The sequence below is a fragment of the Kwoniella dejecticola genome, chromosome 3 (assembly GCF_000512565.2).
Source record: "Kwoniella dejecticola CBS 10117 chromosome 3, complete sequence".
NCBI lineage: Eukaryota > Fungi > Basidiomycota > Tremellomycetes > Tremellales > Cryptococcaceae > Kwoniella > Kwoniella dejecticola.
Window position 1 is genome coordinate 998,018 of NC_089303.1, and position 13,466 is coordinate 1,011,483.

General features: G+C 48.2%; 4 protein-coding genes across 4 annotated transcripts; 1 reads left to right on the forward strand and 3 right to left on the reverse strand.

Annotated features, from left to right (window-relative positions):
- Positions 1–32: 32 nt before the first annotated feature.
- On the forward strand, positions 33–4,552 carry I303_102756 (uncharacterized protein; the record flags this gene model as incomplete). Its single annotated transcript, XM_065968620.1, has 2 exons — positions 33–3,875; positions 4,058–4,552. The coding sequence occupies 2 exons, from the start codon at positions 33–35 to the stop codon at positions 4,550–4,552; spliced, it is 4,338 nt and encodes a 1,445-aa protein (XP_065824692.1).
- A 358-nt stretch (positions 4,553–4,910) lies between these two features.
- Positions 4,911–7,423, reverse strand: I303_102757 (uncharacterized protein; the record flags this gene model as incomplete). The annotated part of the gene is made up of 10 exons (XM_065968621.1): positions 4,911–5,005; positions 5,075–5,142; positions 5,196–5,446; positions 5,515–5,829; positions 5,892–5,965; positions 6,025–6,337; positions 6,393–6,632; positions 6,703–6,982; positions 7,066–7,279; positions 7,339–7,423. 10 exons carry the CDS (start codon positions 7,421–7,423, stop codon positions 4,911–4,913), a joined length of 1,935 nt encoding a protein of 644 aa, XP_065824693.1.
- A 561-nt stretch (positions 7,424–7,984) lies between these two features.
- Positions 7,985–10,748, reverse strand: I303_102758 (uncharacterized protein; the record flags this gene model as incomplete). The annotated part of the gene is made up of 12 exons (XM_065968622.1): positions 7,985–8,236; positions 8,315–8,370; positions 8,444–8,559; positions 8,668–8,829; positions 8,912–8,980; positions 9,052–9,149; positions 9,212–9,371; positions 9,448–9,550; positions 9,654–9,880; positions 9,939–9,998; positions 10,077–10,175; positions 10,339–10,748. The coding sequence occupies 12 exons, from the start codon at positions 10,746–10,748 to the stop codon at positions 7,985–7,987; spliced, it is 1,812 nt and encodes a 603-aa protein (XP_065824694.1).
- A 948-nt stretch (positions 10,749–11,696) lies between these two features.
- Positions 11,697–13,402, reverse strand: I303_102759 (uncharacterized protein; the record flags this gene model as incomplete). The annotated part of the gene is made up of 9 exons (XM_018406107.1): positions 11,697–11,746; positions 11,864–12,029; positions 12,115–12,174; positions 12,255–12,313; positions 12,477–12,632; positions 12,804–12,903; positions 12,994–13,085; positions 13,162–13,198; positions 13,346–13,402. The coding sequence occupies 9 exons, from the start codon at positions 13,400–13,402 to the stop codon at positions 11,697–11,699; spliced, it is 777 nt and encodes a 258-aa protein (XP_018264601.1).
- Between the last annotated feature and the right edge of the window lie 64 nt (positions 13,403–13,466).

Below are 13,466 nucleotides of genomic sequence, written 5' to 3' on the forward strand. Positions count from 1 at the left end.
TCGTTCGGTCGCACGCCTTGAGCAAGATTGCTATGCTCTTTGGTTGGCGATACCAAGTCTTAGCTCAACGCATCCTCACCGATCGCCGTGGTCCGGTCTTTCAATTCACCTCGAAGACCTTGGAGTTTGTGGCGACTGAAATTGGATCGCCTGATTGGGTTCCGTCTCATGACGTTCAAGATGCTGCGCTCAAGAGGTTCGGTAGAACATTACCTCTAGAATTGAGACAACGATTGATGGAACTAGGGTGGAGCGAAGATGAATCGCTGCAAGCGAAGTCCGATTGGGAACAGGTGCCTGTATCGAAATTACCTGCATTGCAATACCAACAAGAGGGGATGAATGTCGAGAAGTCGCCCAGCCCAATGCGGTCACTCACAAGACGAGGATCAAGTGGATCAGGAAGTTCATTCACCTCAAAACGACGCAAGGCAGTATTCGCACCCGTTTTACTGGCTATGATCGACGACCAAGCTCGTCTACTTGCTGTGGAGATCGATGGACCGATCAGCTCGACCTCGTTAGAGCTTGTCCGCTTATTTCAAAGGGATGATCCCACTGGTCTATTAAGACCGATCGCGGAAGGATTTGCCGACGACTTTGCAGCCTCGCTAGCTCGACTAAATTGCATCTTGTCGACTCTCACCCCTGGATTCGCATACGCCGCACTGAACGCGTTAGTCGGGTACATCAAGACTATTCTTCGGACCGAACATCAGTTTCGATATCACGCACTTGCCCTCGTTACCATCTCGAGACTTGTGTCGGGCACAAGCGAGATATCACTGCGGGACATCCGGAAGAACAAGGCTGAGCACGTATTGCTTCCCGCATCAATTCATGAAGATGAAGGCGGATTCAAAGTCCACGCCCCATGGCGGGATGCCCAACTGGACGTGCAAACCGCTCAACTGCTGTTCTTGGCCGAAGCCCTTCGAGCGAATCCGAGGGAAGTATACCTGTACAAGAAAATGCTGTCAAATCTGCAAATTCGAGACTCCATCTCACACCTACCTTTCGCGCGAGTATGGTTGGTCCTCATTGCTACACTGTTTGGCGCGGTGAACCGGAATTATAACGACCGAGCGGAACTTCGTCATTTCCTCTCGAATGTGGGAAACATCCTTGCTATACATGGGCAGAAAGATCTCCTGGTGACTGCTCATGCCATGAGGGTGTTCATGCTTTGTTCTGCGCGATTCAGAAGGTTGTTTGCCACAATGGGGTTATCGACGATCATGCGCCCGATATACGATACCTACAATGGAGGCAACGCCGCAACTCGAGATTGCATAGAATACGCCTCGAGAAGTTTCTACAGGATTCATCAGGATTCCTTTGTTTATCAAGCCTGTGTCGTGATTTCCGAAGGTGAATATTGCGCTCCCACTGTATACACCCTGTTGGCGAGTTTGTCAAGAGGAAACAGCGAGTCATCAGGTGTCTCATCCGGAATCAAGGATACGAATACTCAAGAGGAGACAGACGCCTTGGTACAGATGCTGTCTGGCCCTGAAATCGCCCTGAGTGATCTGGGACAAGCATTCTCGGAGAAGCAATCTCTGAAGCAAGTCTCAGCGATAACGCTAGAAGATACCGTCTTCCCCAAGGAGAATATCATCAAGCTTTTCATCACTGTCATAGCTGCCAATCCAGCTACTACTCGAGCCACCAATTTCCTGAAGCTCTTAGCAGGTTTGGTCCCCCATATCAAGGATCATCCTATCAGTCAAGATCTACTGAGGGAAGGCGTAGAGGTGCTAGGATCGGTAATCCAAAAGGGAAAGACAGGGGACGAAGCTGCTATCTCGGCATTCCACCCTGGCTCTACTGAGAGCTCGTTGGATTGGCTGGGTGCACGTCGGGAATACGTCTTCTTAGTGGAAGCTTTCGCCAGATCCGGTGGTCAGCTTGGAGCATCGGCCACAAAGCGGACCTTAGATATGGTGTTGGACCTTTTGAGACGTCAACCTGAGTCGGTTGGTCCAGCAGCATCAAGCATAGTCTCCTGCTTAGCCAAGACACACTTGGCTTCCAGTAAACGGACGGCGTTCCTCCGAGATATTGCGCCTTTATTCAGGATGTTCATCGCTGTCGTCGACTTTTCCGGTGTTCTCGATTCGATCACCGCGCTGATCAAACGATCTTACTTCGACCTTGAGCCAGAGTTGACCGGTATCATAGTCGAGAACTACGTCGAACCATCTATCAGGATGCTCGCGTCAGCTGCTGAAGAAAGCATGGCTTTTATCGTGCCTCTCCGATCCAGTGCTGTACACCTTCTGGCCGCTGCTGTCTTCCTTCAAGGCGATGCGCTGGACGCCTTGGAACGACATCCGCCTTCCGCAAGTCTGCTGGCATCGCTAGTACTGCCTCTATGCTTGTTATTGGAAGCCCCCCAAGAGGTCGACCGCGAAGCCGTGTATGGTAGTTTGTGGATCCGCCTATTACATTACGTGCTGAAAAATCGAGATCAGCAAAAAACCAAGACCGTCAAGACCGTATCGACCAACCAAGTCATTGCCGCCACTATTCTGTTGACTGTTCAAACAGTGAAGGTTATCTTCATCAGAGCGTCAGACAGCATATCCTCGGTTAAGGGACTATGGACTTATATCTCATCATGGTTACTCAAAGTCATCGATGGCGGGGACGCTTCTTTCGCCGAATCGTCTATATCCGTCAGAGATACACACCCAAGAATGGTAGATTGGATCATTTGGAGTCTGTTCGAGCTATTATGTCTACACCATACCCCAATCATGATCGACTTACGTTGGAAAATGCAGTCAACCCTGTTAGATATACATAAAGATGGCGAGCGTGAGCGATCAAATCCTCCTTCGCCTGGTTTCGGTGGACCCAAAACATCGAATCCTCCATTGGCATTTGCCTCGCAGAGCTTCAGCGGTCGAGCGAGAAGAGTATCGTCCATGAGGCATCCTTCTGCTTCTGGGAATATGACGGGTGGCTTTCAAACCCATTCGCGATTCCCTAGTACGAATTACGATATGTTGGGTTTCGGTCATCCCGCATCACAACCTATGAACGCATCGGGCTCAGGATCTCACTCTCACTCGAGGACATCAAGTACCAATCTCGCGCCGACGCCGGAACAGACCACTAAGACAGGTCATCATTCCAGGATGCCCAGCCAACAGCAATTCCTGACCCCTCAGATCAATACGGGCAAAGTAGGCCAACATGGTAGAATGCCATCTCAATCTTCTTTATCAGGCTTCGGTTACAGTTTTGGCGCAGGCGCAGGCGGGTCCGCTTCAAACGAAATGCGATCAAGTAGTCATGGTTTCGTAAGACCATCCTTCTCGGCATTATCAGCCAGGCGAGCATCTAAGCCGGTATTCGAAGTGTTCCAGAATAATGTCAGTGCAGGAACGCATCACAGATCCGTATCGACATCAGGAGATATTCGAAAACCATCGATCGTATCTGGGCACGGCGACCGACATTTCTCTCAAGCTCAAGTACATGCACAAGGCGATGGAGCTGGAGCTGTTGTTCATCTATTGACTACGCCTAATCAGATTCTGAGCGCTACAAGTGGTCATTTCCCGACTTTTTCACCTTCACCTACGACATCCCCCATTTCACCGACTGGGAGATTCAAATTCCCTCCCGGTGGAGCCAGTGACCATCGGCATGGCCTTGAGAAGAAAGTTGATTCTCCCTTGAAGGAGGTTAGGGTGACTAATGAGAGATTGGGTCAGATGGCCAGGAGGTCTCTCAGGGTTGTAAAGTTGATCAATGGCTTTGAACTTGATGAAGTCGAGCAAGAGGCGCTGGGACGTGGACAAGGAGAGGAAGAGGAAGACGATGAGGATATCTTGAAATCTTGGAATGTCTTGGAGGCTCTCGTGAGTCTGCTTCTGATCTTACCTCAGCCCAATGCTCGTGGTCCTGTGTCCTTTCTTTGTCTTCCACTTTGCTTCTCACCAACCACCCAGCCATTCTGTTGAGTAGCTTCCCGACCCTCATGTTCTTCACCCACCTTGACCTCGAATTGAATGTACTGACGGCGACAACGATCACACTGCAGCACGTCATATCCGACCAAACTCGCTTATTTGTAGAGGAAGAATTCAGAGACATATTCTCACCTTCCACCGTATCCTCCGACCTCTCTTTCCCCCAAGAAAAAGAATTAGCAGAAGGCGATCGATCAATGACTGCACCAGTCGAGAATGAGAAGGAAACAGGGTACAGGAAGGGGAACGGACCAGAAGATGATACCAACAAGAGGGAAAGCGGATATTCGTTAGTCCCTGAAGGATATCGATTGGGTTCAGGAATGGGCACAGGAATGGGAATGGGAACGAGATCGGAGTCGATGGATCTCAGCAACTCGTTCAATATTAGCATACAGGAATACGATGATGAGTATACTCACGAACATCAGACGGTGGGCGAGAATAAGGGAAGTCAAGATGGTCACGCGAACCCGTTCTTCAGCTTCAATGATTACGATAGCAAGAGGAGATCATCGGATTTCAAAAATCATAATATACCCCTACTGTCTGTCTCGGAGGATTGACATGTATTCAAACACACTCAATAGGTCTCAAGATCAAACACCAATATACCTCGCATCTTCAATACCCCTCGTCTGGGTGACTTTGTAATTAACTCTGTAAATAGGTAAATATGTAAAATATACTATCTACGAATCTAATGAATCGATGAATCGTGTTGATACTCATGCACACTATCAAACGTATTTATTCTGCTTCTTCGTCTCTGTCATACAACTGCATTTCGAATACAACAGACATTAAATCTCACCCAAAATGGTGGGACAAGATAGTACAACAGGTAGAACCACATCTTGCTTCTCTCGATTTGGCTGTCTTTTGGTCTCACATCACATATTCCGCTTCTCAAATCTGCTCTTCTCAAGCGTTTGGGGCTGTTTCTTCTCCGTCACCTAGTCTAGGAGATCGTCTCCTTGCAGCATCACCTCTCGGTCGGTTGGGTGCTAGATGGAGGTCTATTTATGAGACGTAGTCAGTATATAGTCAGCCCGTCGTCATCATATGGGCCCTTCGGCGCAACTCACTATTCAGCTGCTTACCAGCAATCGAAGTTCCACTTTCTTCTCCCTTCCCTTTGAGCTTTGACCGCGTGCTACCGGCTGGCGATCAGCAGGCATTTTGGACCGGGACTCGCGCACGACTTACTTCATTGGCACCCTATTGAGTCTATCTTTCGGTTTGGCTTCCGTAATTTTTCGCTTTGCCTTTAGCTCTTCGTCTTTGGCAGTGGGGCTGTCCACGAGGATAGCGTTGTCGGGAGAGGATCCAGGCACAGCAGATAAGGGTAGCGGGTGAGCTGCGTGTCCGGTCGTAGATTTCTGATGCACGGTGGTAGCGGTGCTGCTAGGAGGCTTTGTGGAGGAATCCGCCTCATCCTCGTGTACGACAAGCTTGTTCTGTCCAAGGGGAGAAAACAAAATCGGATCAGTTTTCACTGCCATCTGGGACTGACTCGGTCACTCACTTTGACTGCTTTCCCCTTGAATCTCGACAAGGTCTTTTCTGGCTTGGCAGGGTTGTCCGCGGTCTTCCCATTCGTCCGATTGCCATGAGCTTTGACCTTGGGCACTTTGTTCGGCTGTGCTGCAGTCGCTCCGGCCTCGGAATCACCAGTTGTACCAACTACAGGCTTAACGATGTTGAGAGCTGTGCTCGTTGACTCCTCCTTGGTCTTCATGCCGTACATTCGAGACTTTCTCGGACGATATGGCGGGAGATTCTCTTTGTCTTCCCTGTCAGTCTGTTTGGGTGTTTTTGGCGGCTTGATCGCCTTGTTGACCTAGATTAAGTATTCGGCATGAGTGTTGGATGTGTAAGTACTCATAAGTACTCAGCACTTACATTGGGCGTGAGATAGATCTCCTTGAGTGGTCGTCCGCCGTATCTGTCGACTTTTTCCGATCGCAGTGTGGGAGCTGCACATTAAGATTCGTTAATTCAGTGTTGTTGTACCTAGGCAGCAAGAGGGACTTACCGCTTCTTACCCTCAAGGGAGTGATTGCTATTGGGATATCCTGCCAGTCCATCTCAGATCGCTTGCTCCAAGCGCCCAACATGCTTGCCCATCGCTTCTCCCAACAAGGCCCTGTGCCGTGTAGACGTTGGATTATTTTCAGCGGAGTTTCGCACAGTGCAAATTGCTTATTTATGAATGCGAGAAAACACAAATCGTCAACCACTGACTCTTCGATCCGGTGCATGTAAGATAGTTGAAGGGGTGGTAGATTGAAAGGGGCTGGGTCGGGATAATCGGTCTGCAGAGACGGATGAAGAAGGATTCGAGGTATCTGCGAAGCATCAGAGTAAGAGATTCTGCACAGTCTCGTTGAAATAGCCACTTACGGTCCAACGGCGTTGCGGATCACGCTCGAGCATACCCAAAATGAGCTCGCCGATACCACCAGGGGCTTTATGACGGGTTTTGAAGCTGAATCTAGCCTCCCCTTCGATGATGCGATCCCTGACGGCAGTGCTGTTCTCATCAGGTTGTTTTCTGCTGTATGGGTGAGCAATGCCCAGCAGCTTCGTGGCGAGTATGCCGAGCGCCCAGACATCGTTCGCTTTCGGCTCGTATAAATCATCCTGCAAGCGGACGGTAGACACAGAAAACATTATTGCGAGGATCTATCACTGATTGAGACAGAAGACTTACAGCTGCCTTCTCGGGACTTGAGTAATCTAACGTGCCACCCGAACTTCGAACGAAACCCCCATTCGGTCGGAAGTGAGAGAATCCGAAATCAACGACTGCTGGTAAGCCTAAATTATCGACCAATACGTTGGACCGTTTGAGGTCTTCGTGACTGATGTTTAGTCGGTGGAGAATATCGATCGTGTACAGGAGTCGTCTGAAGAAAATGATGAAGTGGGCCTCATTCCAGGGGGTATCGTATGCAGAGGCAGAAGCGGGATACAGTGTGAGAAAGACGTATCTGATTAACCGATTTCACGCTAATCAGCTGAACGAGGTGGCTTGTACTGAGAGCTGACGAGATGAGATGAGAGGCAGGCTCACGTCCATCCCCCTTCAACGATGACTCCCTCCAGACCTACAATACCAGGTACACCTGCGCCAGAGAGAGCTTTGAGTAGAACTACTTCTTTGTGCGCTTCGATGGCATCGACGGTATCGTCCCAGCTCACGTGTCTTCCTGGAACATGATGCAGAGCCGGAAGGATTTTGCAGGCTGCCTTATGACCATTAGGATGAGTAGCGAGGCGGACGTGAGCTGTTCGAAGTCACTTTGGTCAGCTTGGTGTAAGCGCAAAAGGGGGGAATGTATACTACCGTATGCTCCCCTTCCCAAAGTCTTGCCTAGTTTCCATCCTCCGATTTGGGTAAGGGTACTTCTGGGTGTATCGTCTCTAGTCATGTCGTTTTAGCGTGTCGATCGATTGGGTTTCTCGACAGCGAAAGCCCAAGAGGGATGCCCTCGCTAATGATGATAGGTCAAGAGGGTGTGATTCGGAGCTCTAGTACAAGAAATATACAGAGAAAAGAAGGAGAACGATCGTCCGGATGATCCACAAGAAGTTCAAGATGCGCTCCAATGCCCTTCAAGGGGAAGATGACAAGAAAAGGAAGATGATGTTATATATACCAGACCGGGCTACTACCCAATATACAAGAAGAGAGATCAGAAATGGAGAACAACGGTTGAACGATTTGACCTCAGAATGGCAGCACACTGTGTTCCGGTCAGTTGTCTATCAATGTTGAGTGATGGTCAAAGGGAGTCAAAGTTGACTCATCAGTATTGATAATTCGATATCATGGTCCGTGCGCATCATTTCAGTGGCACCCCATGTCAAGTCAATGCAGCAATCGTAGTCATTGACACTGGAGATGTTCCTACGTCCATAAGCATACATCACATAAGCAATACAAAAGGATACAAGATCCGATACATTCACAGACATACTGTATATCAAGTTTATTTATCGCGATCCACAGCTGTTGGCCCATGAGTATGCGTCGCATCATTCCGCGCCAGCTTCTTTTCGATTCTATCCCTGCGCATGTTTCGCCACCTCGGTCCATACTTTATCAAGATGAACGGTATTGGGGTGGCTAGCAGACAGATTCCACCTAGCAGGACAAAACACCATCCTGCGCCCATACGGTTCACGATCAGTTGTACAGTCGAAGTCGTCACTGCTCCCAGCGCACATCGAATCAAGTTGAACTGTATGCACAAAAGCATTAATCAACATACAGTCAACCTTCCACTGCCTACTCGCAAAAGTCCGCAAAGGGGTCTTACCGTAGCTGTCACTGCCCCTCCTTGGCCCGTGAATAGATCTATACTATATATAGTAGCTAAGAAGTCTCACGTCAGCTCACATCTTCCCCGCAAATATAAACATAAGAGCTGGAAGACAGCTTAGCTTACTAGTAGTCAAAAACCCTGTTCCTATACCGATGAAAAAATTGAGAACGATCGGAACGGCAATATGCGTATGAGTAGTCGTACTCCATGCTAGACCAATCGTAGCCGCAAGCAACATCCTGAATATCATTCTGAATTAGCATTGTTGCACAACATGTTCAGATTGAATATTGTATCGCAAACTGCAAAGAAGATAATACAGCAAGGAAGAAGAGATTATTTCTCACCCAACTTGATAAGGCAGTATCATAAATCTGACTCTTTCCAGCCTGAACTCATCCGGGCGTTGGCGATGATCACCACCAACACGTCTTTTTTCTTTCTTGTAGAATACATCCATTATTCGACCAGTCATAAATCCCGATATTCCCGCTCCGACTCCTCCTGGCCTGGATTTCATCAAATCTTACATCAGCTTCCCTTCGTGACATGCCATGCCAACAATATACGAATCATAGGATCTTTACGTACAGATAGCACAGCCCAATGATCACTTCATTGACATGATATTCATCTTCAAGCAGTGTAGTAAAAATAGTTCTGTCCGAATAACACCATCATGTTAGTCTTCGCCAGCTTTCTCTCGCTCTAGCATGAGACGATAGACTCACAATATGGCATACCAGAAGGCGTAATACAACGATGCCCAAGTGAACATCAATGCGATTTCAGGTTCGAGAAAGAGTAAGAATGATGCTAGGGGTTTGAACTGTCCCATACATAAGCACTAAGTCAGCATTGCTTTCCGGTCTCAGGATTGACATTGCGCACTTTGGCACGTTTCGAAGTCAAGTTTTGAGGATTTTCGCCTCTCTCTTCAAGGTCTTTCAATGCTCTTTTACGCCGCATCAGGGCTGCTGGGGTACAGTTCAGCAAGGGCGGCGGTATAGATCCGTCTCCAACTAAGGCTCGAAGCGTCTCAGGAAAGAAGCTAAGCACGGAAAAATCATATGGATAACGATAAGCTTTGGTGCTTGAGAAGTAGCAAGGGGAGCTGGCGGACTCACAAGATCATTGGGATCAAAACACATGCGCAGAATATACATAAGAACCAGAAGATCGACCTCCAGCCCAAGGTAAAAGCGAAGATCCCTCCTAAGAGAGGTCCAACTGTGGGGAACAAAACACCGTATCAGCTTGCGAAATATCTTTCGCCATTCATACACAAGGATATGTACAATATTCGAATGAAGCTCAACTCGTATCGACTCACGAGTAGGTCCAACGGTAGTACCCAAATTGAACAAGCCCAAATACCTTCCCCTTTCATGGGGCATCGCTATATCAGCGACTACCCCTGTACCTATCGCTATCAATGCCGATCCTCCACTAGCCTGCAGCACTCTCATGAGCATCAATAACCAGTATGCCGATGTGGGACAAAGCGCTGTGCCGATACACGATAAGAGGTATATAGTGAGTAAGACTATGAAGACCGGTCTGTGATCACTCGAACGATCAGCACTGCATTGGGAAGTAGAACAATAATGGAATTCACCTTCTTCCATAGCAATCACCTGCTGAACCCCACAATGACGGCGTGAGAGCTTGGAATACCCTTCAAATCCAAGTCGACATGATCCTTGTCAGCTAGAACTTCTAAAAAATCAGGAGCGATAGCAACGTTAATGCTCACAAGTAAATAGTCACTGTCAGATTGATCTTCTCCGTCGTCGTATCAAAAGCCTTCGCCAGCGTCGGTATAGCAGGCACATATATATTCGTGGATATCGGTCTGGCGATGGAATGAGAAGCGAGACAAATAAGTGAAATTGTCAATTAGCTCAGCGGCTTTGTCATGGAGCAGTACGTCCTTGAAGCGAATCAAAATAATTGATCCGACAGAGAGGATCTTAGCAGTATATAATCGGGAACAGGGATAATAGCGAGTGACCCACGAGAAGATAGCTCCCAATGCGCTGAAGATTACGATGAACCATTTCTGACCAGGTGTAAACACCGAATATGGTTTATTCAAAGTCGTAGTCAAATTGGTCTGTGTAGCCCTGAGATCTTGAAAAGAAGGTCCCGGCGAAGCTGGCGCTGGGTTTGGAGGGGGTATCAAAGCTTGCCTGCGTTCATCTGAGGTCGAATTTGCTTCTTCAGCACAGTTGCTAATGTTCGTACATTCTCGACCATCTTTCGTCTCCAAATGATCTTCTCCCTGGTTATTCCCATCGTCCAGGTTGGCATCTTCTTTTCCGCGGCGCTGCTGCAGCTCTATCTCCCTATCTTGATTCCGTGTGGGCCGCTGCGACTGCGAGAATGAACGCTCCAACGCAATCTCATCCGCTTCTAATTCGGCCATTTCTGCACCCGGAGTAGAGGTTAGAAGTAAGGGCGTCTAATGCGTATCCTATTCCGACTTCTATGCCAGTCCCGAATACACTTTCAAACTTGATGGCTTTGCTGTGTTTGGTGAAGCGATCTCATACTTCACGTCGACTAGATCAGACGACAAGTAGCCGGATAGAGGGGCAGGCCAACTTGAACTTGTTTATTCTTCGTAGGATCTCAATAGCACATATCGATGAAGTATAGTATCACCGCCAAGTAGAAGTCGCAACCGATGAGAACCTTCATCTAGATGGTAGTCTATACAATCAATCATTTACTTCGCAAGCAATCCTTGACAAACTGCTGTCGTGCTTAGTCGAGTTAAATATAAACACAACTTTTCCCGGATCTTACGGTGCGGCACCCATTCGATCCGGACTCGGTCTCGGTCATATCCGATCAAGAAGCGGCCGTAGATAACTTATCGTTCGGCCATAAGATTAAAATCACAGGCATCAGGCGGATCAAGAAGGACGGACCGAACCATCATTCAGGCAATCACTTCATCTAGAGCTAAGACTGAACGATGCATCTCTTCAGTGCTCGCGCTGCCCCAAGCCATGCTTTGAGGAAATGAGAAAAAGCGATATCAGCTGTATTAAATACATCGTATACCACCACTATCATCACTGCCACTGCTACTGCTACTGCTACTGCTACTGCTACTGCTACTGCTACTGCTACTGCTACTGCTACTGCTACTGCTACTGCTACTGCTACTGCTACTGCTACTGCTACTGCTACTGCTACTGCTACTGCTACTGCTACTGCTACTGCTACTGCTACTGCTACTGCTACTGCTACTGCTACTGCTACTGCTACTGCTACTGCTACTGCTACTGCTACTGCTACTGCTACTGCTACTGCTACTGCTACTGCTACTACACCTACACCTCACATCTACATCCCCTATGTCCGCTCACCAAGCATGTAATCCACCATCGACCACAACTTGGGTACCGGTGATATCTGACAACATCCATCATTAGCAACGGCGCCCCCATCTTGATCATCCTTGCCAAAGACAAGACAGACAAGAGGAGACGAGGGCGCATTGCCCGGGGAAAGCAGAAAAGTCAGACTCACACGTAGCGTAATCCGATAACAAGAAAACGACCGTACCAGCCTGCTCTTCTGGTGTACTAATTCGATTCACCATGGTCTGAGCAGCGATTTCTTTTTGTTCTTCAGCGTTGTCTCGCAATGAAGCGTTCATATCTGTCAAAACGTAGCCTGGCGATAGACAGTTGACCTAATCAGAGCGACAAGACTTCGCTTAGCTGCATTGCTCGTAATTCATAATCATTGTTCCAAAAAGGTTGACGAGGAGAACTTACCAAAGTTCCCTGGGAAGCCCACTCCATCGCGAGTGTCTTTGCTAGTGATATCACAGCAGCCTATCAACAGTATCCACCGGTAAGCGAGGTGTTCAGGAGATTGCGTCAGACCTCCTTCATGGATCTAGGAGTGAGCTCACCTTGGTAGGGTTATAGAAAGCTTGTTGCACTCCCTTATTGGCTATGGTCCCCGAGACGGCTATCATAGCGCGCACACAGCGATGCGAGGCCCACCAAGATCAGCGATACGTAGATATGCAGAATTCGGTCCGGACATTTCGATTGGATTCGATCGTGGCAGAAGTTCGCCCCGATGAAGCTCTTCAAGACAAAAACACTTGAAGAAGTTCATGTCCACTTACAAGAGACAAAGACGATCCTTCCATTCCTATAATCATGTTCCTTCCATAACCTAGCGGCAGCTTGGGCGCAGGTGAAGACTCCCCATACGTTGGGTCCGAAGTTCTGGTCGAAATCCTCCTTCGTCAAGTCCAAGGCGTCCTTCTTAGCATTGATGCCTTTTCGTACCAATTCAACATATCAGCTACTGTCTACATGCTACACACGGAAGAGATCAGGTCGGGGGACAGAGGATATCACGAGGAGGGAAGCAAGTCATATGAAATGCAATCATTTGTTCTCGACTATTCGGGACCTGAGTAATGAATGATGGTAGTGGCTTGACTCACCCGCATTACAGACCACCCCACCAATAGGTCCTACGTCGAAGTATATCTTCTTGAATAGCTCCGTTATAGCTTGTTGATCAGCCACGTCCACTTGGTATGCCTGTAGTCGGGAAAGGATGGAAACCAGCAATGTCCAATCAGTAATCTGTAAAGCTGCTCCGGATCAGTTCATGAATGGTTCACCGCTCACCTCTACATGGACATCGTACTTCTCTGCTAATTTCTTAGCCACTTCAGGCGCATCTTTACTAGATCGATAGATGATCGCGACGTGTGCTCCGGCTATATCAAGCAAAATCTCAATCTCAGTCAGTGGTCCTAACTGCGTTACTCCTTACAGACAAGGCCAATGCTTTACCTTGCGCTACTTGTTCACTAATAGCTAGACCGATACCCTTTGATACAAGGCGTGATTTATCAGCACCGTCCTCGGTATTACCATCACCACCACTTCAAGAACCATGCTCCAGCACTCTAGACGGAGTTAAGCATAACCAGGGCAGACCAACAAGCAAGACCACACACATTGAACCGACACTCACCCGATTACCTCCAGTGACTACGATAGTCTTTCCTTTCAAATCGACTTGCCAGACCATTTTGTCCGCTCTATTACTTAGATTACTTTTCTAGTTCAGGAGAAGAGAACGACGTTTCCACTGT